We start from the raw sequence: 26,600 nt of genomic DNA on the forward strand, positions 1-26,600 counted from the left end.
TTTCAACTTTACTTGATTCCCTTATTAAGTAATCTTGTACGTTTTTATAACTTGTGAAATTGTGTTTAAAAGGTTCCAAAAATTTCTTCAAACACTTAGGTTTACATTTTTAGTTAAGAGAGAAAACCTTTTTTCTCAATTTTTTGCATCATGAGTAAGCACACACAAAAGCTCTAATGGTGGTAGTGATTCTAGTTCACTGCCAAATCATCACATAGCAAAGTTATTGGTTGAATTAGAAGCACTATAATATGGAAGAAAAAAAATAAGGAAAAAAAGAAAAAGAGAAACAAAAGAAAGAAAAAAAAATATAGAACTATAGAAGTAATCCTTGAGCTTGAAATTAAAAAAGTAAGAGAGGAAAAAAAGAGAAAACTCTTGGAACAAATAAAGCATGCCTAAGGGTCAAGTCCAAAAGGAGTCAAGAGAAGTGAGCTAGACATAAGGAGGAAGACCTAAGTTCCTGTAGAGCTTTAGGTTTTTAAAGAATGTTCATTTCTTCTTGATTGTAAATATTTTTTATTTTGACCTTGTATTTTGATCAATTAGAGTAGAAAAATATTTTCTTGTATTTTTCTTTTAGGGGTGTACCTAGGATTTTTGGGAGTCCAACTAGTAATTGAAAAATGTACTAATTAGGCTTGTTTAGGCTAAGAGAGGGAGGACAACATTTTTTATTGATCGGGATGTCCACTTTGGACTTCCCGCACCTTCTCATGACTTTACACAATCCCACCTAATCTCATGTTTCATACTTAGTCACACCTTCTACATGTTTGCTTCTACATTTCCTTTCTTACTTCCACAATCTCGTCACACCTTCCGCACCATGCCACTTGTATAATTATCATTGGCTTTACACAATCTCACCTGGTCACATGTTTCACACCTACTCACACCTTGTACAAACACAATAAGCTCATTGAATGAAGTTATCGGTACATGTAAATAAAAAAGATTTTTTTTTTTAATTATTCAATAATATCAATACCTTCCTTAAAAGAAAAATCTGAAAGACAAGAACTTGAACAAAAGACCATATATAGAGGACTTTTAAGTTCATTTAATTCAAATTCAAATTTGAATTCATACTGAGACACGATTTCAAATTTGAATTCTTACTGAGATTATGGATATGAGCATCTGTCTTACCACTACATGTAACCCAAATTGTATGCATTTTGATGCAAATTTTCCATTTTCATGACACTTTTTCCCTCTTTTGAAATAAATTTCCTTCATTAAACCCATTTCAATAAAGATACAGTATAATCAAAATAATTTTTCTTTATTGATCATTAAATAGTAGGATGTTTGATTTTTGGCCTTGAATGAATATAAAAAAAAAAAGTCTCACCTTGTGAGATACATGTTTTTATTATCTTCAACACATTATAAAATGTTTTCGAGAGAAATGACAAAATAAATTCACCAAAATGGAAAACATGACTTGCACTTTTGTAATTTTACATTTTTTGTTTATGTGATGAGTGTTTTTGTAATATAACAATGTGATGCATGTTAAGAAGGATGTTCAGATTTATTTCCTCATTAAGTTAATTTTATTTTTAATTTATTTTTTTGTCAATTTTTCCTCCAAGTGACACATGTTAATATTTTTCATTTGTTCTCCCATCAATAGTACAATAAATAGATGTTACTTAAAAGAATCTGAAGTTAGAATCAAGTGTTTATTAAAATATTGAAAAAATTACAATTTTATTTATTTTTATTCAAACCTTATTATTTATGTTATTTTTATTAATTGTATTGTTTTTTAAATCTATATTGTCCTTTGAAATATTATAAAATCCTATCAAATCTTATAAATTTTTATGATATAAAATCACTAAAATTCGTATTACAAAATCTTGATTGTAAAAGTGAAAAGTCTTTTTTTTAGAAAAAAATCTTAAAAATCATTATATTTTTACAATATTTTTTTAAAAAACTTTTAAAAGTCATAACATTCCATGAAAGTCTTTTAAAATTCATAAAACTTTTTCGTGTTAAAATAGTTTTATGAAATCTCAATCTAATATATCTATCTAATTAGTGAGATTGTTTAATGAGTGAATTATACATAATTCTACTAAAAGGTCTCACAAAATTTATTTTTCAAAATAATCCATTGAAATCTTTATGTTTTTAAATATCAGTAGATTTTATTTAAGTGAAAAAAATCTTTATTTAACATCACTAAGTTTTGAAGTTCTATTAAAAAATTTGATTATCTTAATTGAATATCACCAAATTCTAATATACTCTTAAAAAAAATTAAATACTACATGACAATTTTATATTAAAAAAAGGTCTTGAATAAATATCATAATTTTTTTAATAAAAAATCTTTTTAAAATTCTTTGAAATTTTAATTCAATACATCCTTTATGTTGAGGATATTTAATTCCTACTACAGGTACTAGTGTAAAATCCTCCGTATATTTGTGTAAAAATAATAAAATAATTGATATTAAAGGACAAAATAGTTACAATTTAGTATTTAACATATTAATGTACATGTTAAAACACCAGTTATTCTTCTCAATATATAAATTAAAACTTATTTTAATGCATTATCTTAAATTCACTTTATTGGATTAAAAATTAAGTATAATTTTTAAAATAATCAATATTAAATTCAACAAACTTATTATAGTAATATGCAATGATTAAAACTTATTATCGAATAATATTTACAAGTGCTTTTATTAAAAAAAAATATAATTTATTCCTCTCAATATATAAATTAAAACTTATTTTAATGCATTATCTTTAATTCACTTTATTGGATTAAAACTTAAGTATAATTTTTAAAATAATTATTATTAAATCCAACAAATTTATTATAGGAATATGCAATGATATGCGTATTTGTTTTTCAATTTTAAATATAATATTTTATATTTATAATTACTAAGCCATTATTTGCATGAAAAAAATATACTATGTGTCTATTTTAAAAGAAAAAATAATAAGGTAGTTATTACTGATGGAGTGAATAGTTAACTTTTTGTGTACATAATTTCTTAATTAGTTTGTTTTTTATCCATCAAATATTATAATAGTTTAATTTTTATCTTCAAAATTTTAATTTAGTAATTTTAATCTCTTAAATATAATAACTATATGATTTTGATCTTCCAAATTTTAACTCAATTGCATAATTATAATACTTAAAAATTAAAATTGTTTGGTTAAAATAGAAAGAACTAAAATTACAAAATTATCATAAATAAATGAACTAAAATCATATGTAAGACTTTTTCCCCCATTTTATCTTTGAGAGATACATAGAAAAGGAAAAAGGGGGGAAAATCCCTCGGAATAGGTTAATGATATGGATTGTCACTAGGTTCAAACTTATGTGATTCTTGACTTCTAAAAAGAAAAAAATAAAAATAAAATAAATAAATAAAATACATATATATATATATATTTGCTTTACACGATAAAGGCACGTGTTTCATATCTCTCTCACTTCACTTTCTCTCTCTCTAGCTCTGGTTTATATTAATCCTTCCCATTGTGAGACAGGGAAAGATCTGACCCATTTTGCTCTCAATTCTCTCTCTTTCTTTCTGAGGTACTTTTCCTAATTTTGGATTTGGATTTTGGAGGCCCTTTGTCAAAAGGGTCTTATTTTTTTTTGCAATCTCTCTCATCCCGGTTTTAATCCTATTCCTTGTGCTTATCTCACTCCTCCACACTGCTATTCCTCTCCCTTTGTTTTCATTGCTCGCTTCCGCGTTTCTCATTTTCCAAAGCTTCTTCTGTCTGCAAATTTCCTGTCTTTTTGGCTCTACCAATCGTGGGTGTCGCCATTCCGGGTATTTGGATCATGCCCTTTTCATTGTTCTGCCCCTCTTCTAATTGTCTCATTTTTCTTCCAATTGGGTCTGCATGCATGGTTTGTTCATTGAAAAAAATGCCTGATCTCTGCCTAAAAATATGTTTTTTTTTTCGTTTTTCATTTGGTTTGCATGTTTGATGTGAAGATGATGTAGTCCATGATGGATGATAGATCCCTTTGTCCATTTTATATGCGTGGTTGAAGTTGTGTGACTCTGATCAAATTGTTCAAATTCGTGTATGCATTTGACTAAATGAGGTGCTTTTTTGTTAATTAATAAGCCTTGACCTGATTGAGTTATTGGTTTTTAAATAAAAATTGATAATCATGGTCATTGGTCAACGATCCTTTTTTTTTTTAATGCATTGAAAAGATTATAAAGCGAAGAGATTTGAACCTAAGTCTCACGATTCTACTCTAACCTCTTCCACCAACCACTAGGCTATTCATTCTGGCATTTGTGTATCTGCTATTAAGGCCTGTGTATAAAACTGTCGAATTAACATGCTCATAAATATTCCGTATATTCATGTGAAGCATTTATTATTATTATTATTATTTATTTATGAGCGTTGGAATAAGGTTTCTTGGTTTTCTGAGGTTGTCCTGTAGTTGGAGCTATGGCTGCTGAGGTTGTGGGATTTGAGATGGTTGAAGGGCCACCGGAAACCGGTGCTGAAGGAGACAAATCTGTTTCACAAGAATGTGAAAATGGGAAATTGGAGCAAGATGAAGGAGCTGCAGAGCCCATAAAATTCGAGTCACATGAAGATGAATCTGCTAAAGCTGAAGGGAATGTTGTTTTAGATAACAATGTTCCCAAAGAAGCAGCTGAAGAGTGGCCTGCACCGAAGCAGATACTTTCTTTTTATTTTGTTAGGTTCCGGCCTTATGATGATCCTAACATTAAAGCTAAACTTGATAAGCTTGATAAGGAGATTAGCCAGAAAAATCAAGCACGAATTCAGGTTACCGATGCTTTAAGGGCAAAAAGGGTGAGTCTAAAATACTTTCCTCATGATTGATTTATAACATTTGTGCTGTTCTTGGTGGAGGTGAAAATGGGAAGAGAATCAAAGGAGGGAATTACATGCTCCTTTTCTCTTTGTCAACATTTTCTACTTTTCCAAGCAATGTCTTTGTGTTAGGTTTGGCATGCTTCATCCCCAAGGCATATTGGCTTTGGATACAAAATTATATGGTTTTTATATTTATTTTGGTTGTTATCTAATTAGTTTTCGGGAGTTCTGTATTTTTGTTGTGTTTTTGTTATGTCATTGTGTTTGCTGTTGTTGTTATTGTTTCAATTTGCTCACTTTAGTTCCTCAACTTTCCATTTTAGTTAAATTGTTGTGTTCGCTGTTGTTGTTATTGTTTTCAGTTTTTCTATTTAATTCCTCAGTATCCTAGTTCAGTTTAATCATTGTGTTGATGTGTTTGTTGTTGTCACTATTGTTTAATTTGCTCACTTTAGTCCCTCAACATTCCATTTTAGTTAATTCGTGTTGATGTGTTCGTTGTTGTTGTTATTGTTTTAAGTAGCTCTATTTAATTCCTTAGTATTCTAGTTCAGTTCAATCATTGTGTTGATGTGTTTGTTGTTGTCGTTATTGTTTTAATTTGCTCACTTTAGTTCCTCAATATTCCATTTTAGTTAACTCCTTGTGTCGGTGCGTTTGTTGTTGTCGTTATTGTTTTAAGTTGCTCTATTTAATTCTTCAGTATTCTAGTTCAGTTCAATCATTGTGTTGATGTGTTTGTTGTTGTCGTTATTGTTTTAATTTGCTCACTTTAGTTCCTCAATATTCCATTTTAGTTAACTCCTTGTGTCGGTGCGTTTGTTGTTGTCGTTATTGTTTTAAGTTGCTCTATTTAATTCTTCAGTATTCTAGTTCAGTTCAATCATTGTATTGATGTATTTGTTGTTGTTGTTATTGCTTTAATTTGCTCACTTTAGTCCCTTAATGTTCCAATTGAGTTTAATGGTAAGACTACTACATGAATAACAGTTCATGTGTCACCATTGACTCAATATAAGGATAAGAGATGTAATTGGTAAATGAGTAAAAAAGGACTAAGATGAACACAAAAAAATAAGGACCAAAACCTTAATAACAAGTGGTTTATCCAGTGCCCTATTTTGTTGTCAGGGAACCTGTACGCCTCGACAATTAGTGTGTAACTTTTGTTTCTGTGTCCCACTTATTTGATTTACAAATTAAAATTTCTTTTTGTATATCTATTTCAATTAAATGGAATGTAGGACTAAATAAATGTCCACAGCTAATTGTTACAATGCAGTACCCTCATAAAATGCTATAATGGAATCACCTAAATTATTTTACTGTAATTTTTATCCACTTACCCTTTTTGAGTAAAAATTGAAAGACCTTTTCAAGGATTACTGAAAGTTAGTCTATTATAGATTTTTCATATCAGCTGGTATGCATTTTCTGTTTTGATTGAATTAGAGATGGCTAGCACTAGTTATTTATTTATTGTTTCGGGAAAAGAGATGGTTAGCATTCAAACATTGTAGTAGAATAAAGTCTTCTTCAAAATTTTCATCATTCAAACATTGTAGTAGAATAAAGTCTTCTTCAAAATTTTCATCTGGAAATTTGTTTGTTGTATGAGCACAAGTTGATGGAGATTGTATGTCACTTAACAATTAGCTTTCCTTCTATTAAAGCTTTATATTATGGATTGGCGTGAGATTACACATTAGGCTCCATATTTACCGACATGTAATGTAATTATATATTTGATCTTTATGCAGTCAGAACGAGCAGAGTTGATTTCTCAGATTAAGTCTCTAAGAGACAACAACAGGCAATTTCAGAGTATTGTTGATGAAAAAATAAAAGAGATTGAACCTCTGCAGCAGGCACTTGGCAAGCTTCGTACCACCAATAGTGCAGGTCGAGGGGCTGGACTGTGCTCATCTGAGGAGGAACTTAACAGTATTGTATGTCTGAGTACAAGTTCTTTTTGGTGCAGACTTCATCACTTTGAGCCTGTTTGGATAAGTTTCTCTAGAAGCACTTTTAGGAGAGAAATATAGGAAGCAAAATCAAAATAAGCTTATTATAAACTAAATATAACTTTATGTATCAGTTAAAAAATAAGAGTTTGGAAGAAAAAAAAAAACTAATAGGAAAAAGCTTCTACAAAATAACTTATATGCATACACAAATTTTAACTTATGGAGAAGTTTGTTTCATTTTTTATTCCTATTTTGTTCTCTTAGAAATGTTTATGGAGAAGTTTACTCAAATAGATCCTTTGTCTATGATGTAGTTAATCTGAACACTACTCCCATATTTGCTTTTAATGCAGATCAATAGCTTGCAATACCGCATACAGCATGAGAGCATTCCATTGGCCGAAGAAAAACAAATCCTTAGAGAAATCAAGCAACTTGAGGGGACAAGGGAGAAGGTTATTGCTAATGCTGCCATGAGAGCCAAAGTACAAGATTCGATGGGGCAGAAAGAGGCCATTCAAGATCAGGTTAAGGTAAGATAGTTTTGTTTCTATTTTCTGCTATGGACCTTCTGGTTTTGGTAAGTGTTCTGTATTTATAGTTGTGTTATGTAAAAAGTTCTTTGACGATTATTTTCCATTGCAGCTTATAGGTGGTGACTTGGATGGAGTTAAAAAAGAGAGGCAAGCAATTCGGTCCAAAATCAAGCAACTTGATGATGGAATACAAGCCTTAGACAAGGATATCATGTCTTTACAGGATGAACTAGCAGCTATTACTGAAAAGAGGGAAAAAGCTTATGAGAGCATTCAGCAGCTAAGAAAACAACGTGATCAAGGGGTGTGTTTTAGTTTCTTTTGACACACATATGAATACATTTTAATTTTATATTTCTTATTCTTAATATGTGGTACTAAGCTATACTCTTTCTTCTGATCCCAATTTATGTTGACCTGATCAATGCTCCCCCTCCCCTTTTCGGCTGTTTCAGAAGGGACTGGGATCTATTGGACAGTGTTCTATTCATTTGTTTATAAAATTTGTTGTCTTTTCTAGTTTTCTGATTTTCTATACAGAATATTTCTGAACTTTACTTAATATTAATTTGTTCAGAACTCCAATTTCTACCAAAGCCGGACAATTTTGAACAAGGCACGGGAGCTTGCAGCTAAAAAAGATATTAATGCACTTGAGGAACTTTCACAAACTGAGGTTTGCATATTCTTTGTATTGCAGTGTACTTCATCTATCTTATCACCTTTTTCTGGCTTTCTTCGCTAAGCTTGTTTGTGGTTGTGGTTGCTATCATTTTTGTGGGTTCCAGGTTGAGAAAGCTATGTCATTCTGGAACAGTGACAAATCCTTTAGGGATGATTATGAGAAAAGACTTTTGCCATCACTGGACATGCGGCAGTTGAGTAGGGATGGACGGATGAGGAACCCAGATGAAAAGCCACTTTTGGAAGAACCAAAACCTGCCGAAACAGATAAATTACCGAAAAGCAGTGTACAACAACCAAAGGAGGAGCCGAAATCATCTCCGCAAGAAACTGTGCCAGCTCAGAAGGTTCAGAATGAAACCAAAAAGAAAGGAAAAGATTTGAAATCAAGTCTGGACAGTAAGGATTCAGAAGATGCAGATGAGTATGAATTTGAAAGGCCAAAAGAGGTGGTTCCCAAGGAGCCTCCAGTTGATCCAGAAAAGCTGAAAGAGATGAAAAGAGAAGAGGAAATCGCGAAAGCAAAGCAGGCCTTGGAAAGGAAGAAAAAACAAGCAGAGAAAGCCGCAGCCAAAGCAGCTATAAGAGCACAGAAGGAAGCTGAGAAGAAGCTTAAGAAGGTGATTGTTTGTTGATGCATATGCTTGAATTTAATTTTCATGTACTGTTTAGCGACATTGTGTTAACATTTTCACATTGTCAACCAATAAGTAATCATAAGACTGTCATAAAAGTTAACAAAATGTATCATACATGGTAATCTGTGATTGGATGACTGTAAAAAGCTTACATTCATTGTGTTTTGTGAATATGTTCTGCAAATACACACAAAATTAGATATTGAAATAAGAAACTGACTCTTGCTTTATTTTAGGAACAAGAGAAGAAAGCAAAGAAGGTGGCTGGTGGCTCTGGAGCTGTTCCAAATCCCGAGGAACCAGCAAATGAAGTTGAGGAGGTTACAGAGCAGAAGACCAATGATACTGTGGAGGCCTCAGTTCCGGCGAAGGAGAAGGTGCAAAAGGAGAGCAGTGCTAGGTCCAGGAGTAGAGTGAAAGCATTGAAAACCCCCGAGTCAATTCCAAAAGCTATTCTCAAGAGGAGAAGGTCTAACAACTGGATATGGATTGCATCTTGTGCTTTGATAGTCCTGGCCTTGATGGTGCTTGGATTCATCCTTCTTTCTTGAAAAGCTTAGGTCTATCTATAAGGAGCTATAAAGCATTTTCTGTGGGTGGCTTGGCTTGGCTAGGTTTGGCAGAGTAATTTTATGTTCTATACAGTCCTCTTGGGGCAGAGGATCAAACACACATCAATGTGTTATGCTTAGCTCTTTGTGAGAGGATAAGTTACTATATATTTTAGTCTTGACTCCAAATTTTGTTCAGATTTCATGTTACAGGAATTTGGATTTATGGTTTTTTTTTTCTTTTTTCTTTTTGGGTAGTTAATTCTTGAGGGAAATGGTACTGATATACTTGAAACTTTGTGCTGAGATATTCTATATGTTTAGTTTTGATAATATAGAGAATTTCTTTTTTATGTAAAATTATGAAACGTGTTGAAAATTGGTGTTGGTAGATATGGAGGTTAATAATAGTTCAACATGCATGTATTTTTACTTTTAACTTTAGAAATGATACCTACTTGGAGTTTTTACCTGTGTATGTATGAATGTTGAAAATAAGTTTTTAACTTCTTACAATTACTAGATTGTTGAGTTGGTATCTATGCTTGTAATAAAGAATTAAAAAACTCTTGGGAAAAATTAGCACTTGCATAACATACTTGTAAAGAGACTATTCTTAAAATATAGCAAATGTTGTCATGATGTGACAAAAGCTTATTGATTTGCCCTCCTGTCGAAGTAATCGATGTATAGTCTAAGAAATGAGAAATCATATCCTTATTTATTGAACTTATAAAATTAGAGGAAAGTAAAGCAAAAAGAAACAGATAATTAAATGTATTTTTCAGTCAAGTTTTATATGAACATCTTTCTCAAAATAAAGTTTGCCAAAACTATTACTATCTTAGGGGAAGAATTGAAAGAAAAAAAAGTACTAATCATTCACACTCTATGCACTGCTTATTTTTTGGTAGAGAGTTTATAAACTATTGTTCAACTTAAGAGAATTTAGTAAAGGTTTAAATATGTTTAGTTCCTTAAATTTAGTCTAAAATTTTTAAAAGGACAACATTTTTTTTTGTCTTTATAATTTTTTAAAAAATGTTTTAGTTCATTTACCTAAAGTTATTACTAAATTTGTATTAATTTGTGCAAATATTACTAGAGAATTTATTATAAAAAAATTCACAAATAAATCTATTATAAAATTTATTTATTAATATTTTTTTTGGTGAAAATTATTTTTCATAAATAACTCAATTTATTCTGACAATGTTAATGTAGTGATTCGAAAGACTTAAAAAATATTTATAAAATTACATAAATTTTAAAATGATTTTCTTGACAAAAACAATTTTACTTTAAATTTTGTCACATAAAAACATATGTATGTCACTGTAAAAAATATTATATAATAAAATATTCATTTATTAATTTCATAAAACATCTTGATCATATTATGACAAAAGTATTATTAGTTATATTATAAGTAAATTTATACTAAAATGGATGGATTTTTGGTGTACACTTTTGTGTCTTATTTTACTTCTAGCAGCCTTAATAATAAACTACTCTTTCTTTTCTACTTTTTTATTTTATTTAGTTTTTGTTCAATCTTACCATACTTCTATGCAAATTACACTCTCCAAACCCTTCAACCATCTAATTAACCACCAACTATTATTTAACCTCTATTATTTTTTTTCTCTTTCTCTTTTTAAATTGTGCCACATATAATGTCATAATAATTGTGTTATCAATAATTATAATGCCTATTAATTTAAGAAAATATCTTATTATAGTAAAAGCTATAATAATTGTTTTATCAATGAAAATCCTATAATATTAAATCAAAAAAGAAAAAGTTAAAAGAAAGATACTTGAAATTGGTAAATATATGAAAGACGAATTCTAAATTGGGAAATGAAATTATGTAATTCATTTGTCATTAAATTAATCTAATCTAACATAGAATTCTAAATTGGGGATCTCCATGCATGACACGACTAATAACAAAATCTCATCTCTAGATTGAACGATAGTATAATGGACTTCTAGTGTTGAGGAACTTTAGTTTAACAGCAATGCTAGCTTCGTCTAGTGATGGGTTTATGGTGAAAGTGAATGGGGCAACAAAACCTGCATTTTTTGATCATGCTATTGGTGATGGCGAGCTTCATTGGAGGAGGCACAATGTGGAAGGGGTGTTCAAAATCACACGAAAAAGACATAAAATATTACTTCTTAATTTAATGTTTTGGAACATGTATTTCTTTTGGTTCAACGAAACTAAACAAACATACCCTATGTATGAAATGGTCATACCTCATAATATCAAATGAATCCATTGGTCGATTATGCACCATAAGGAGGTGCACCCTAGTCATCATAATTGAAAGTAAGAGAAACTCACTATGTCCTCTCGAATAAAATCATGTAACGTGTCTTAATAGTCTTTGTTTATCAAATAGTAAGGGTGTGCTTCGATACATTTTTTTTCACAAATACTTATAGAAGAAAAAATAAGAAAAAAATAAAATTAGTTTCTTTAAGAGGTAAAATTAGTTCATACGCAAATTAATATGTAGAAATTTTATCATATTAACTTTTCAAAAATATTTTGTTTAAGTTATATATAAATTAATTTTAGTTTACAAGAAAATTTATTTCATTTTTTCTTCTCCTAAAAAAATTTATGGAGAAGTTCATTTAAACAATCTTTAAATATATTGTGATTGGATGAAAGGTATTTAGTTTTCTTTTTGGGCGATCAAAGTTGTGTTTGAAATATTGTGTACTCAATGAAAAATTGACTTCAAAATAATTTTACTTATAACATTTTAAGGCAAATTCATTTTTAACTGTGGTTGTTTATTTTCTTTTATGAACTTAGTTTTTGAAATTAAATTCGATGAATTTTGAAAACATGTATGGGACATATTTGGAGATGTTTTAATTTAAGTGTTAAATATATTTTTAATCTTTTTTTTTTTATAAATTTTCACTTTTAATTTTTAAATAATTTTTTTATTAGTTTTAAATTTTAAACTTTTGTCGTTTTTTCCTTTTAGTTTAGGTTAAAATCCTAATTTAGTTCCTTATAATATTTTAAAGTTTTAATTTAATCTCACTTTAATTTTTGGTTTCAATTTGGTCCCTAATAATTTAAATTACTGCAATGTCGGACCTTCCGTCCAAATTTCTTAAACGGAGTTAACTGTTGGCCACGTAGATGTCACGTAGATGCATAGGTGGATGCCAAATTTCTTTAATGCATCTGGAATCAGAACGACCCGTTCTGAAACTAGAACGGCCCGTTCTGAAACCAGAACGACCCGTTCTACTACATTTTTTGTGGTGTGTTAATTTTGCATCTAGAACGGCCCGTTCCAGATGCATTAGTTAACACACAACAAGTGCAACAGAACGGGCCATTCTGGTTTTAGAACGGGTCGTTCTAGATTCAGAACGGGTCATTCTAAAACACCAACCACATACGTGCGTTCAACAAAATGCAACAATATGATTCAAAGATTGAAAACAAAAATTCATAACATAACATAAATTCAAAGACTGAAATATGGTTTAGAGACTAAAAATAAAAATTCAAAGACTGAAAAATTATTGTTGTTGGGGTATATTGGTCAATGACTCCAAGAGAAAACACCATGTCGTTTCTTTCCAGATGCAAAATTAACATACAACGAGTGAATCTGGAACGGGCCGTTCTAGTTTCAAAATAGGTCGTTCTAGTTCTAGATACATTATAAAAATTTAGCATCCACCTATGCATCTATGTTCCACGTGGCCAACAGTTAACTCTGTTTAAGAAATTTGGACGGAAGATCCGAAATTGCAGTAATTTAAATTATTAGGAACCAAATTGAAACTAAAAATTAAAGTGAGACTAAATTGAAACATTAAAATATTTTATTTTATTTTATTTATTTATTTTTGAACGACAAATGTTAATGGTTAGTTTGTTAGTTGTTAGTGGGGAGATTCGAACCCACACCCTCTTAGTCACTCAATCCTATATCCCTCTCCCCAAACCACTTGGACCACCCTTATCACTCCACATTAAAATATTATAAGGGATCAAATTAAATATTTAACCTTTAGTTATAAACTTTTATTTTTTAACATACTTGATCCATAACATCTAAGATTTTTTGTTCATAGAAAAAAATTTTGAGAGTAAAACCAAATAAAATTTAATTAAGAAATAAAAGTGAAAATTAACGAAAGTTTAAGAAGTAAAAATATATTTATTTTTTAATTTAAATTAGTATCATTTTAAAAAATATTTTTTAATAACTTAATGTATAATAATTTTAATATGATTTTATATTTATATTTATGTTATTTGTCTTAAAATATATAATATAAAGTATAATGGTATTTTAATTTTATAATTTAATTATATATAATACTAAGATATAATATTGCAAATGTTTCAGTTGACTTTTATATGGTATTTGATGATTAGATTTTGAAATTGGATTTGAATTTAAATAAAATACCTTATCAAGATAGTTTGAATATGATAATAATAAAGGGGAATTGATTCTCTCTTTCTTTTTAAAATCATTATTTTTCTTTTAGTTTTGTTCCAAAAGTTGTGTTTGAAATATTTATATGTTCGAATGGGCTTTAATATGGACAGAAAGAGAATGAGCTTTTAGAATCCTAGTTTCTTTTATTGTGGGCTGCTAAGCGTGTGTTTGGATTTCATTTTAAAACGTAATTTTTTTTTCTCTCTCCACGTTCAATAATAAATTTACATGGAAGCTATTATTGTTCCTTTTACTCAAATGTAAAAATCCACCTTTGGAATCCAATACAAACACGCACTAAGTAAATCTCAAAAGTGGAAGGATCAAAATTACCTTTCTCTAGTTTAAACTCTACAGTTTAATTTTAACTAGAGTTGTCAGATGGGGGTACGACAGCCTGCGTTGCACATGCCAGATGATGATTTTTGATTAGGTTATTGATAAATGTTAATTTTACTTAAATAACTTAACTCTTTTGACACTTATTTAACTAGTTTTTGAAAGAAATTAATTTATATTTTATTTTCTAAATTATTACAAAACTTAAAAGAGTTGTGTAAATTAATAATTTTATAGAGTTGATGAAATTTTTACTTAAACTAATATTTTATATTTTGTAAGATTCAACGAAGATCCAAAATCTCAAAAAGTTTCAATCTACTTAGGTGTTTGGAAAAAGACTGAGTCCTTTTGAAAGGACTAAACCGTTTTCAAAGGATTAAGTCATTTCAAAAGGGTTGAACTCTTCAGAGATAGAGAGCAAGATTTAAAGCATAGACAAAACCGCTCAGCCATTTGGAAAAGGGTTGAGTGGATTGACTCTAGAGGGGTGCAAGATTTTTGTTTTTCATTAGTGGATTTCCAAAAAAACTCGGTTGAGGGAGTTTCTTTACCATGAAGAATTCTCCAAACTGCTCAGCCATTTGGAAAAGGCTGAGCGATTTACTCTTTCTCCTCTGTACTTTGTGTTTATTTTGTTGCACATATATAAGAACTTGGGAGGAGAAAAACAAGGAGATTACCATAGAGACTTGAGCAAAAAGTAGAGAGCAAGCAAGGAGTTCAAGAATCAGTTAGGAACGAAGGTTCTAGGATCTTTCTTTCTTTCTTCTACACCTCCATGTATTTTGGATTAGCACTCACCACCATAAGTGGCTAATCTTTTCTTTTTGTTGGGGTCGAATGTATCCATCAAATTCTTATGTACTCCTTTTAATTTATATATATGATAATCTATTATTCAGTGTTAGTGATTTTGATTCTATTCTTAATATTAAGGTGACTTGATCACTCATCTTTGATCTTTCACTTGGATTTTGGTTTGAAAACATTTTCTAAATCTGATTTTAAATCAAATCACCTAATAACTTTAACATTATGAGTTGTTAATTGAACAAGTTCTTAAACTTAATGCAAGGTTTTTAACTTGATAAATAGAGGAATCACTTATTGAGTTAGACCTCTTAAAATTTCTAAATGTAAGGAATTGATTTGGAATGACTTTAATGAACTCAATAACATTGGATGATAGAAATCATATGTAGATGATTTTAGAACAACGTAAGGATGAGATTGGTGAAACTCAATCTCAACAGCTTTACATACTGTTATCTTTTAGTTTCACTAATACTTGTTTGTTATCTTTTTATTATTCTAATATTGAAATATGAACAATATCATATTTATAATATTTGTGAAATTTTCTATTTCAAGCTTTTATTATGATAACAAGAATTATAAGTATCTTCCAAGTTCTTGAGGTTCGACAATCCTTATTCATTTTCTATACTATAGTGATTTAGTATGCTTGCCACAATATCTCATCAGTTATGTTGGCTCATATTACTTTCAAACGATTATTTTTCAACTTAACCTAACCCATGTTCGACTACTAGGACAAATTGGCATTAACTAAAAACAAATAAAAAAAATTAACAAATGATTTTATATCAAGATAACTAACAAATTTGATTTTTTTTAAAATTGGCTAACATTCATTATTATTTATTCATTTTTGTGAAAATATGAATTGGCTAATATAGAGCAACGATTACAAAATTACATCAATATTAAATTTTATTTAAAATAAAATAAGAATTATGTAAATGTCAAGTAAGTTTCTAAAAATTTAGAGTGCCTACAAGCACGGAACAGATATATAAGTATTCATCCTTGTTGTCATACTCGATTAAATAAAACTAGGTATTACTCGTATTTGTATTTAGTCAAATCAAATATTTTTTTTTCAAAATTAAAATAAATTCAAATATACAAATTTACATTTTCTACTTTAGAACAAGAGAATTTCCGATTATATCATTTTGAATGATAATCCAAACAAGCACATAGTCTCACAATGCGCAATACTTTATTATGTTATTTATATATTATGCATGTATCTCTTCTCACAATGTTAAGAATCGTTCCATTTAACTGGCTACGTTGGAGGCACCTCAAAGGGTGAGATAGCTGGCCCCAAGATTTAACGCGGCTGCATACACAAGGCAGGATTCGAACCCCTGACCTTGCTTAAGCGTAGATCAACCCCTACCACTGAACCATACGCTTGGGATTAATCACTCAAACCATTTAATCATTAACCATTACTTAACCTCAATTTTTATATTTAATTTTAATATTTTATTTTTAAAATAAAATAGAGAGTCACAAAACTCAATTTTCACTAGTAACTAGTAAATAGGGCCGCGGAATCCAGAGAGCCGTTCCTTTGGGTCCAGTAAACGGAAGCCCACTTAAAAGCAGAAGCCAGCCGTTGCCAAAATTCAAATTCAAACGCTCCTCTCCCTCGCTCCCTCCCTTTGCATCACAACCACCACCACCACCATGTCGTCCTCCACCTTCGCCGGCGCAGACACCTCCACCGCGTTCCTGGCCACGCCGTCGAAAACCCCGTCGAAGGCGAGCAGCCGGCGGCACCACCAGGACTCCAAGTCCCGCTTCGAGGCGTACAACCGGCTCCAGGGCGCCGCCGTGGCCTTCGGCGAGACGCTGCCGATCCCGGAGATCGTCGCCGTCGGGGGCCAGTCCGATGGGAAGAGCTCCCTCCTGGAAGCGCTCCTCGGCTTCCGTTTCAACGTCCGTGAGGTCGAGATGGGCACTCGCAGACCCCTCATACTCCAAATGGTTCACGACGCTTCCGCTCTCGAACCCCGATGCCGCTTCCAGGTCTCTAATTTCGCCCTCTCTTACATTTTTTATTTATTTATTTATTGGTTTCTTTGATGAATTTGTGTTTGGCAGAGACCTGACAGATGTCTGGTCTCTGCCGAAGAAATTATTAGGTAGTTCAAGACTACTGGAGTTTCATCTAATAATCTCTATGTAACATGTAATGAAAGCTTTTAGTATATGAGAAGTATTAATTACACTTGATTATATGTTATGTAGAGAATATATATGTATGGGATGGTTCAGAATCACCTAATAATTTCTTGGATGGAGGCCTTTGGTTATTTAGTTTGGTTGGATTTTAGAGTTTGATTAGGAGTAATACTATGGTTCTAGCTTTTCGTGGATTTGGTTTCTAAAATTATGGAAGAGAAACTTTAGTGCCTGAATTTGAAAATTTCAATCCTTGATGCTTTGTTTGTCTTGGTGGAAGAGGTCGGGATGGAGAGGAATGAAATGTAATGACATTACGGAAAAGATGACGACAAATGGTTAAGGTGGTTTTGGGTAAGTTTAGTATAGAGAAAGCTACTAGAAACACTAGTGAGGAGACTGCATGGTTTTTGATCTTGTGAAAAACGAGAGAGGGAGACTAGGAAGGATATTCAGGTGTCAAAATATCAATTCACGTGTCAAAATATCAAGCGTATTAATTTCACGTTTAAAATTTATTTTGGCGTATTGAATGGTTTTAAGTTTTAACTGTTTGAAAGGGTATAAATAGTTTTGGTTGTGAGATTAAACAAAAACTGGTTAAGTGTTTGATTCATGGTTAGACTAGTTGGATGTGGTCCGGCTTTGACAGCATTGGTTTTAAATTTACAATTTTTGTTATTATTATATATTTTTGGTGTGCCAGTAGTTGATTATTGAGCATTCGAAACACAGGAGGAGGATTCAGAAGAGTATGGAAGTCCTGTTGTTTTGGCATCTGCCATTGCAGACATTATAAAGTCCCGAACTGAGGCACTTTTGAAGAAAACCAAGGCAGCAGTTTCTCCTAAGCCAATTGTAATGAGAGCAGAGTATGCACATTGTCCTAACCTTACTATTATTGACACACCTGGGTTTGTTCTTAAGGTGAGTGCTTGGAATTTGTGACAAATGAGAAATAAAGATTTGGTATTTATGCTTGCTAAGATTGTATTCATGGAAACTCATTTGGCACTGCAGGCAAAGAAGGGTGAACCAGAGAACACGCCTGATGAAATCCTTTCTATGGTGAAGTCCTTGGCTAGTCCTCCTCACCGCATACTCTTGTTCCTTCAGCAAAGTAGTGTGGAGTGGTGCTCCTCGTTGTGGTTGGATTCCATTCGTGATATTGACCCAACATTTAGACGGACAGTGATTGTTGTCTCCAAATTTGATAATCGTCTCAAGGTATGAATGGTGCCTTTTTATTGCAACAATAAAATTTGATAATCTATTTATTTGGTTGGTGAAGGTTAATTTTAAGAACAATGTCATGATAGATAATATTTTTGAATTTGGTCTTCAACCGAGTCCACTAGTGTGTCGTGTTACCCATGTAGACAATCTCACCTGATAGGGTAAGGCTTTTGTTGTATTTGTTTGGCTGGGGACTTAACTGAATCACACTACTCTTCAAGTTATGACAGGAAAAGGGAAAAACTATTGTATGCCACCAACATTAATATCTTAAAGAGAATGTGAAAACAATCATTGTATGTATTGTGGTTCTTGATGTTACCATTAGCCTGCATAAGCACAGTTTTAAGTTGTGATTCAGTTGTGGTTGCATTGTGGCCAATGCAGTCTGCAGTGACGGTCGCTTGATGTGATTGTAGCAGCCACTGAGATGTTACAGCCACATCACAGCACAATTTTGAAATATATAATGGAACAATATGCATTGTATTTAAGATACTGGTTTTAATGATCAGATATCCTGCTTGCAGGAATTTAGTGACCGGTGGGAAGTGGATCGCTATTTGAGTGCAAGTGGTTACCTTGGAGATGGCACTCACCCCTTTTTTGTGGCCCTGCCAAAGGATAGGGGCAATGTTTCAAATGATGAGTTCCGCAGGCAGATTTCTCAGGTGGACTCAGAGGTTCTTCATCATCTCCGCGACGGTGTCAAAGGAGGTTTTGATGAAGAAAAGTTCAAGTCCTATATTGGCTTTGGCCGTCTGAGAGATTTTTTAGAGTCTGAGCTTCAGAAGAAATACAAAGAAGCTGCCCCAGCAACACTTGCTTTGCTTGAGCAACGCTGCAGTGAAGTGACTTCTGAACTTGCTAGAATGGATTCAAAAATACAGGCCACTTCCGATGTTTCCCATCTCAGGAAATATGCGATGCTGCACGCGGCTTCTATCAGCAACCATGTGGTTGGTAATCATTATTTCTGATATATTTAGCTAGGAATGAACTGATGAATTATATTAATAATTAGTCTAGTTTATTTTTTTTTGGCCTTGTGATATCACTCATATCTATTGAAATATTTGAAACTTTTTCTTCATTGAAGGTTAATTTTATTTAACAAGTTTCTTATTGCTTTCCTTTGTTTACTTCTGATTGATAATTTATCAATATGGTGTATAATGTCCTTTCACTTCGGATACTGGTTTAATGTAAACAATTTGCATGTATCCTAAGCTTCTTTATACGCAGATTAGCTGCAATTTTAAACATCCTTTTAGCAAATGGTGTCAAGTTAATTCTTTTGCACTTGTCCAGGGTGCATTGATTGACGGTGCAGCAGATCCTTCCCCTGAGCAGTGGGGAAAATCAACAGTAGAAGAAAGGTCACAAAGTGGCATTGGGGTTTGGCCTGGTGTCATTACCGAAGTAAATCCGCCCAATGCTACTCTTCGTCTTTATGGAGGAGCTGCATTCGAGAGGGTGATGCATGAGTTTCGCTGTGCTGCATATTCCATAGAATGCCCTTCAGTGTCAAGGGAGAAGGTGATTTACTTAACATAAACACATGTGAGGAACATTTTATCTTTTTCATTCCACTATCAAGTTTCAACTTCAAATTCTTGGGTATCTTTTTTAACAGGTTGCAAATATATTACTTGCCCACGCTGGCCGTGGTGGGGGAAGAGGAATAACAGAGGCTGCTGCAGAGATTGCTCGAGCTGCTGCTAAATCATGGCTTGCTCCTCTTCTTGACACTGCTTGTGACCGGCTTGCTTTCGTCTTAGGAAGTTTATTTGATTTGGCTATAGAAAGAAACCGTAGTCATGATTCAGAATGTAAGTGAAGCTCCTTAGCTACTAGGTTCTTTGTCTTCATTATTTGAATGTAACAATTTTCTTCAATATTTGTTTCTTTCCCGGTTCCAACTCAGGCCTCATGTCATTCCGTTGCGGGGGTCTGATTTCTTCAGCTTAAAGATCTTTCAAAGTGCCATTGGAAGTTGAAACTCTAATTTTGTTGTTTAGGCAATTGAATATTTTATTTCCCTTCCAGAACTGAAATATTAACAATAAAAATAGTTGTCTATTATTTTAACTTTTGATAGGCTACGTTCTTGAAGTATAGTAATTCATTTTCATTTTGTGTCAGTTTCGTGGAATGTTCTTTATTTTCTTCAGTTGTCATTAGATTCTAAGTTCCAGCTATATTTTGTCTATTTTGAGATAGGGTTGAGTGGTGATCTTGTTAAATTTTATCTCCTAGATTATGTATATATGGCTTGTAACTGATTAGAAAAGCTGACTCTGACTGGTGCTTATTTTCCTTGAAGGTGGGGTTCAAGGGGGAAACATGGATGGCTATGTAGGATTCCACGCTGCTTTAAGGTGCGCTTACAATCGCTTCATAGGGGATCTAGCTAAGCAGTGCAAGCAACTTGTTAGACACCACCTTGATTCAGTTACTAGTCCATACTCACAGGTTTGCTACTTTAATGACTTCCAACCATGTTCTGGCCTAAATGCACCCTCTTATAACAAATTCAGCCAGGCTTCAGCCTCTTCATTTTTCCTTGAGTTGAGTGATACTAGTTCAGCTTCCCATGATGTAAGGAGGGATCAGGAAAACATACCTCCAGAAAAGAATGCACAAGAAACCACACCAGGTAAAGCAGCAGAAGCTAGAGATGCTTTGAGAGAAAGCCACATAACTATCCCTGAGACCCCATCCCCTGATCAGCCAGGTGATGCAGTATATGGGGTGGTTAAAAAGGAGCTTGGAATCTGCAATGACATAGGACCAAGAAAGAGAGCGTCCAGAATGGCAGGGAATAACAAAAATTCTGACTATAGAATGCAAAATGGTGGCATTTTATTTGGAAATGGGGAGAGATCAGGTTCAGCTTACTCAGAAATCTGTTCATCAGCTGCCCAGCATTTTGCACGTATTCGTGAAGTTCTTGTTGAAAGAGGTGTGACATCAACATTAAATTCTGGATTCCTAACCCCTTGGTAAGTTTCTACTTTCTTCTGAAGCTAGATTTCATTTCAGTTTAAACAATAGGCTATACCATGATAGGTATGTTCACTCTTAAGAAATACTCCAACAAATACCTTTCTGTAGAATGTTCTCGCTTCAGTAATACTCCAGTTAATACCTTTGTCCAAATAATACTCCAATTAGCCTCTTAGGTCGCTTTTTTCATACAAGAGTAATACCATTTCTCATTCATAATAACCATACAGTTGAATTTATTCTCCTTTCTGGTTGGTTTAATTTGTTTTGCAAAAAATAGATTGTTACCCAATTACAACTTTTTCGTAGTAAGTACTAAGGTTGCTGGTCTTTCATGTTTCTTCATTCGAAACCTTTTTTCTTAAAACTTGTACTTCATTTCAGACTATAACCTGAATTAAATGATATTTAAGTTCACTTACACTTGTGCAAGCTATTAGATGGCATTAATGTTGTATATGGTGCGCATACCTTGTTATGTGGAACTTTTATTTTTCTTTATATGGAATAATAATACCTTCTTTGTTGTGCTTGCTTTATGCAGTCGAGATCGACTATTCGTGGCTCTGGGGTTAGATTTATTTGCTGTGAACGATGAGAAATTCATGGACATGTTTGTTGCTCCTGGTGCCATAGATGTGCTACAAAGTGAACGAGAGTCTCTTATGAAGCGTCAAAAGATACTCCAATCTTGCTTGAATGAGTTTAAAAACGTTGCTCGTGCACTTTGATCAGAGTTACTAGCTTACCGAGGAGCCAAGATCTTTTGGCTATGCTTTCGGCAATTTATTGTGCCTGTGAATTAATACGCATCAGTTCTTGTTAATCAAATGGATAATGACATGATACCAATGTATTTTAGAGAAAGCCTTTCTTTTACCCGTATTTTATTGTACACCAAGTGCTGTGGAGTGTGGAGACCCTCCCTAATTTGGTATTAAGCCCATCTATGAATGTGACATGGGCAAAGCCTCTCTTTGCCGTGGAAGCACTGCTGTAACTCATGAGATTAAAATCTGAGAGAAAAATAACAATGTATTTGTATTGATTTTTTTTCTCTTAAGAATAAATTTAACCATGATTGGGGTTATCTTTAGTAGAAGAGAATTTTTCTTACTTAAAAACCATGATTTTGAAAATCATGAATTCTTGAAATTATGATTTTTAAAAATAATTATAATTCGTTTGATTGGTTATAATTTTTTTTTGAAAATGTTTATATATTATTTGGGAGTTAAAGATGTTTATTGTAATAAATTAGTAAACAAAGATAATATAATATTTTTGTTACAATTTTTTTTAATGTGAGAAAGTTAGATTCTTATCCATAGAAACAATCTTGTGAAAAATTTATATAAAAAATTATTGAAAAATAATGTTTTTTATTTTATAAATGTCAATTTAAACATGAAAAGCTAATACTCGACAACTAAAACCTTCTTGCTTTTTTTATTTATTTATAAAAATGTTAGAAACATTTTCTCTTAACACTCTTTCTATTGTTACTATTGATTGAACTTGATTGAAAATAACAAATTTGAGGAAACTTGATGTCTTATTTAATGAATCTCCTCCGTCTTAAGTGAGATTTATTAAAATTTATAATTTATAATTAATAATAAAGTATTAGAAAGAAAGGGTTTAAGAAAATGATGTTGAAATACCTTAAATTTTTGCATTTAGAGGCTGACCAAGGATGGTAAGTTGCAGTCACTTTCATACGGCCTGCTGAATAACAAAGTATGACCATCCTCATTGCAAGGTTTTGGATACAGAGCTATTGCCCCTTTTGGGTTGAATTGCATCTTACTTGGATAAGGGATAATACCAATATCAATCAATGAAAGAAATGTAAGCCTAGGCTTCTAGATCCAAATGAATGACCGTTTGGAATTATGAATGTTTTCTTGTATGCCATGATGATAACATCATTCATTACTTGAAACAGAAAATAAGTTAAAATTAAAAGGGAAAAACAATATGCACGCTCACAACACTATTCATGAGCCACTTTAATGGTAAAAGTTAAAGTCAAATATGAAGTGGTCCCTACCTCTTCTTCCCCTTGTCCCTATTAACAGATACATGGTTCAACAAAATAGTATTATTACAATTTCATTCACAATCAAAATTAATGACATAGGGGTCTTATTGTGGACGGCAATTACTTTTGTGTTTACCCTTTTTGTTATGCTCTATAGAGCTAATCTTTACCACCCTAGTGTGTTATTTTTCTACATATGGAAATTAATCCACCCCATTTTTGGGGTTATGCACGAAAATAGATTGATAATTTTGGATTCTCATCTACGATTCCTTTGTCATGAGGGCAGGGTTTTTCTGATTCCTTACCATTGAGGTAAGGGTTTGTAAGATTTGGTTTGATGAAAATCACATTAAATACAATTCTAAATCATCTATATAGGTTCAAATTTAAATTTGAGTGGTTTTTATTAAGCAAAGAAGAAAGAGAAGAGAGAGTTTTCTGTTTTCATTAGAGAATGAATAACGATTTCATTTCTTATTTTACACAATATAACAATACACGTATATAAGAATAGAAAACTACTAAGATTAACTTAGTAGTTAGATGGAAAGATATTCGAATAATTAAAAATATAAGAGTACAGGTTCAATCTTCGTTATAACTATCTTTATAATCTTTCTTATCTTAAAAATAAATAATAGAAGCCACATAACTCTAATAACAAACACTAGCACGATAACAAACTTTTGCTGGCTAGGCTAGATTAGCTAATAATAACCAATATTACATCAATATTTCATATTCTCTTATATCCTCTTCAAACTCAAGATTTTACATATTTCATGTTTTATTAATAATTTTTTTTATATATACCCCTATTTAATAATTATATTTAACAATGTACAATAATAACAATGAATATACAATCAAAATTTTCATAAATGTATATATAGTCTAACCTGTCACCATTATGTTAACTTTAATAATTTTAATTGCTTCTAACTCTACCATTACTCTTTAGAAATAGTATTAAATATTTCTTAATATATGTGTATTAACCTTAAATATCAGTTGTTTTGAATCGGAGCCAGGTAGTACATAGATTAAACTGTGATCAATTTCTAAATGAGTTAATTATCTATACATTGCTAGTGTAAAGTTTTTTTACACTAGCAGTCAATCAGAACTATTAATAGTGCCTTTTCATCTGTTCATTTAATTAAATTAAAATAAAAAGGATACTATTAATAGCTCTAATTAACTGTCGATATAAAAAATTTTACACTAACAATGTATAGGTGATTAACTCTTTCTAAATTTAGCATGAGACAAGGGATGTATCATTTTATTTTTATAGGCATCAATTCGGTAAAAATGAGTTATACATCTTTATTAAAAAAAATAATGGACAAAAATAAAATTAAACCTATTGTATGTTGTCTTAATACATGACGTTGTTATCAGTCAACTGTCTTTGAACTGGATTTAATATGATTGCAACAACCTTGCATGATCCGTATACAAACATAAGTCCCCAAAAAGAAAAGAATCTAACGTCCTTTATATGATAGTAACTAGTTCCTACCAAAATTTGATCAGGTCAAACTGACATACTGTACACAAGTTGAATCTGCTATGATAGTAGTATTTGGAAAAGGAAAAACACAAGTTGAATTCTATTATGCTTTATGTATGTCCTTCTTATTCTACAAGGTTATACCAAAAATGCTCATACACACGTTATTGGAGTTAACTACATAATTAACATTTTTCAAATCTCTCTGGTCTTTTCTTATGTTAACATGAAAAAATATATATTTTTATATATCATAGGCTATATGACTATAATAACTTGAGTAGGTGTGAGTGACGAAAGATTAATGCTATTTAATCAAGTGACTGTAATTGAAATCTTACTTTTTTAGAATGCAGAAAACTTAAGTATTGTGAAGAAATATTCATTTATTCGATTCTTTTAGCCCCTTGAAAATGCAGAAAACTTAAGTTAGGAGAAAATGTTCATTTACTAATTAAATTCTTTTATTAATATTAAAATAATATTTGATTAATGATTATTTTTCTAATTATGATTTTTTTTTTCTAACTACTATTATTTTTACTAGCATATAAAAGACGTTATGTGTCTCCATAATTTTAAAAAAAAAAAATAATAAATGATGCTAAAAATATAAATGGTTATAAATGAAATTTACAGAAAAAAGTAAAAATTTTGTAAATTGTAAAAAATGAGTTATAAAGATAAAATTGTCCAAAATATAAATATCAAATGAGAATTTATTATTATTATTAACAGTATAGATTACTTAAAAGAAATTATCTAATATTTGGTTATTTTCATTATATTAATTTTTTTACTTAATATTGTGTGCTTTAAATTAATCATTAAGATCATTCCATGAGAATTTTTGCTAGGAAATTAAAGTTTGAGACTATTATCACTAATAAACTATAAGATAAGAATTTGATTGTTCATGCAAGTTAGCATTGGAAAATAAAGTTTCAAACTAGATGGGATGAATTTAAAATTTTTCATGGAAAGGTCGTTGACAAACACCCGATTAGTCATTAGTCAAATCCGTAACTCTTGAGTTAGAAGACATGAATATTTCATGGATGCACGTTTCAACAATTTTTCCTCATTGGTGGGGTTTCATTTATGTCATTGTAGAAAATAATTGCACATGTAGGGTCACAAAGTTTGACTAAAGCAACTGTTTCGTTTGCTTTGAGTTGATGATTGTTCACTTTGCTTCCTGACGGTCTCATTTGTATTGATTAATGTTTTCTTTTGACAGGTGAATTGATTAATGCTACACATGTTAATTTATTATTTAAAAATCATTTTTTTTTTAAAAATTAGTTCATTCATATGTACCTTGGTAAGATAAGGTTGATTTTAGTTATATTTATTTATTCTTAGAAAGTACATCTTTTGAGATGTAGGAAATTAATATAAATTAATGATAAAATGATTTGTCACCATGTTATAAATTTGTATTTGTTAATAATTAATTTCTTTTAAATAATGTAATTGATCATCTTTAGTGAGTTTTTTTTAATTATATTTTTTTTCATCAATAATGTTTCAACTTGAGATTTTACTAGAGATTCAAATTCAATGTTACTTAAACCAACCAACGCTATGTTGGTATGATAAGATAAATTTATTTTCATTTAAGAAATTTAGAAATTAATTAAAGAATACATTTTGTAATAGAATAAAAAAAGTTAGTTTGGATTGAGTAAAGTCTCAAATTCAAA

The 26,600-nt window shown here is 31.3% G+C and overlaps 2 protein-coding genes across 4 annotated transcripts; both read left to right on the forward strand.

Moving 5' to 3' along the window:
- The first annotated feature begins 3,463 nt into the window (after positions 1 to 3,463).
- LOC109812918 (proton pump-interactor 1) lies at positions 3,464 to 9,608 on the forward strand. 3 transcript variants are annotated; one of them, XM_020376983.3, is made up of 8 exons: positions 3,464 to 3,586; positions 4,466 to 4,848; positions 6,633 to 6,821; positions 7,193 to 7,372; positions 7,485 to 7,679; positions 7,953 to 8,051; positions 8,164 to 8,679; positions 8,934 to 9,608. In XM_020376983.3, the coding sequence occupies exons 2-8, from the start codon at positions 4,474 to 4,476 to the stop codon at positions 9,246 to 9,248; spliced, it is 1,869 nt and encodes a 622-aa protein (XP_020232572.1). In that variant the 5' UTR covers positions 3,464 to 3,586; positions 4,466 to 4,473; the 3' UTR covers positions 9,249 to 9,608. The 3 variants fall into 3 exon arrangements, with proteins under 3 accessions (XP_020232572.1, XP_029130129.1, XP_020232570.1); XM_029274296.2 differs by having other exon boundaries at positions 3,533 to 3,830; positions 4,454 to 4,848; XM_020376981.3 differs by having other exon boundaries at positions 3,533 to 3,830.
- A 6,853-nt stretch (positions 9,609 to 16,461) lies between these two features.
- Positions 16,462 to 22,427, forward strand: DRP5A (Dynamin related protein 5A). Its single transcript, XM_020376980.3, has 8 exons — positions 16,462 to 16,930; positions 17,822 to 18,013; positions 18,107 to 18,313; positions 18,853 to 19,281; positions 19,634 to 19,861; positions 19,959 to 20,154; positions 20,649 to 21,327; positions 21,876 to 22,427. Exons 1-8 carry the CDS (start codon positions 16,589 to 16,591, stop codon positions 22,060 to 22,062), a joined length of 2,460 nt encoding a protein of 819 aa, XP_020232569.1. The 5' UTR covers positions 16,462 to 16,588; the 3' UTR covers positions 22,063 to 22,427.
- Positions 22,428 to 26,600: the final 4,173 nt, after the last annotated feature.

Source organism: Cajanus cajan, chromosome 8 (assembly GCF_000230855.2).
Source record: "Cajanus cajan strain Asha chromosome 8, NIPB_CcT2T_4, whole genome shotgun sequence".
Taxonomy (NCBI): Eukaryota; Viridiplantae; Streptophyta; class Magnoliopsida; order Fabales; family Fabaceae; genus Cajanus; species Cajanus cajan.

Coding starts and splice junctions, on each gene's coding strand:
- LOC109812918 (XM_020376983.3), top strand. CDS start 4,474: ATGGCTGCTGAGGTTGTGGGATTTGAGATGGTTGAAGGGCCACCGGAA. Junction 7,373..7,484: donor CCATTCAAGATCAGGTTAAG/GTAAGATAGTTT, acceptor TTTCCATTGCAG/CTTATAGGTGGTGACTTGGA. Junction 7,680..7,952: donor GAAAACAACGTGATCAAGGG/GTGTGTTTTAGT, acceptor TAATTTGTTCAG/AACTCCAATTTCTACCAAAG.
- DRP5A (XM_020376980.3), top strand. CDS start 16,589: ATGTCGTCCTCCACCTTCGCCGGCGCAGACACCTCCACCGCGTTCCTG. Junction 19,862..19,958: donor CTTCAGTGTCAAGGGAGAAG/GTGATTTACTTA, acceptor CTTTTTTAACAG/GTTGCAAATATATTACTTGC. Junction 21,328..21,875: donor TCTGGATTCCTAACCCCTTG/GTAAGTTTCTAC, acceptor TGCTTTATGCAG/TCGAGATCGACTATTCGTGG.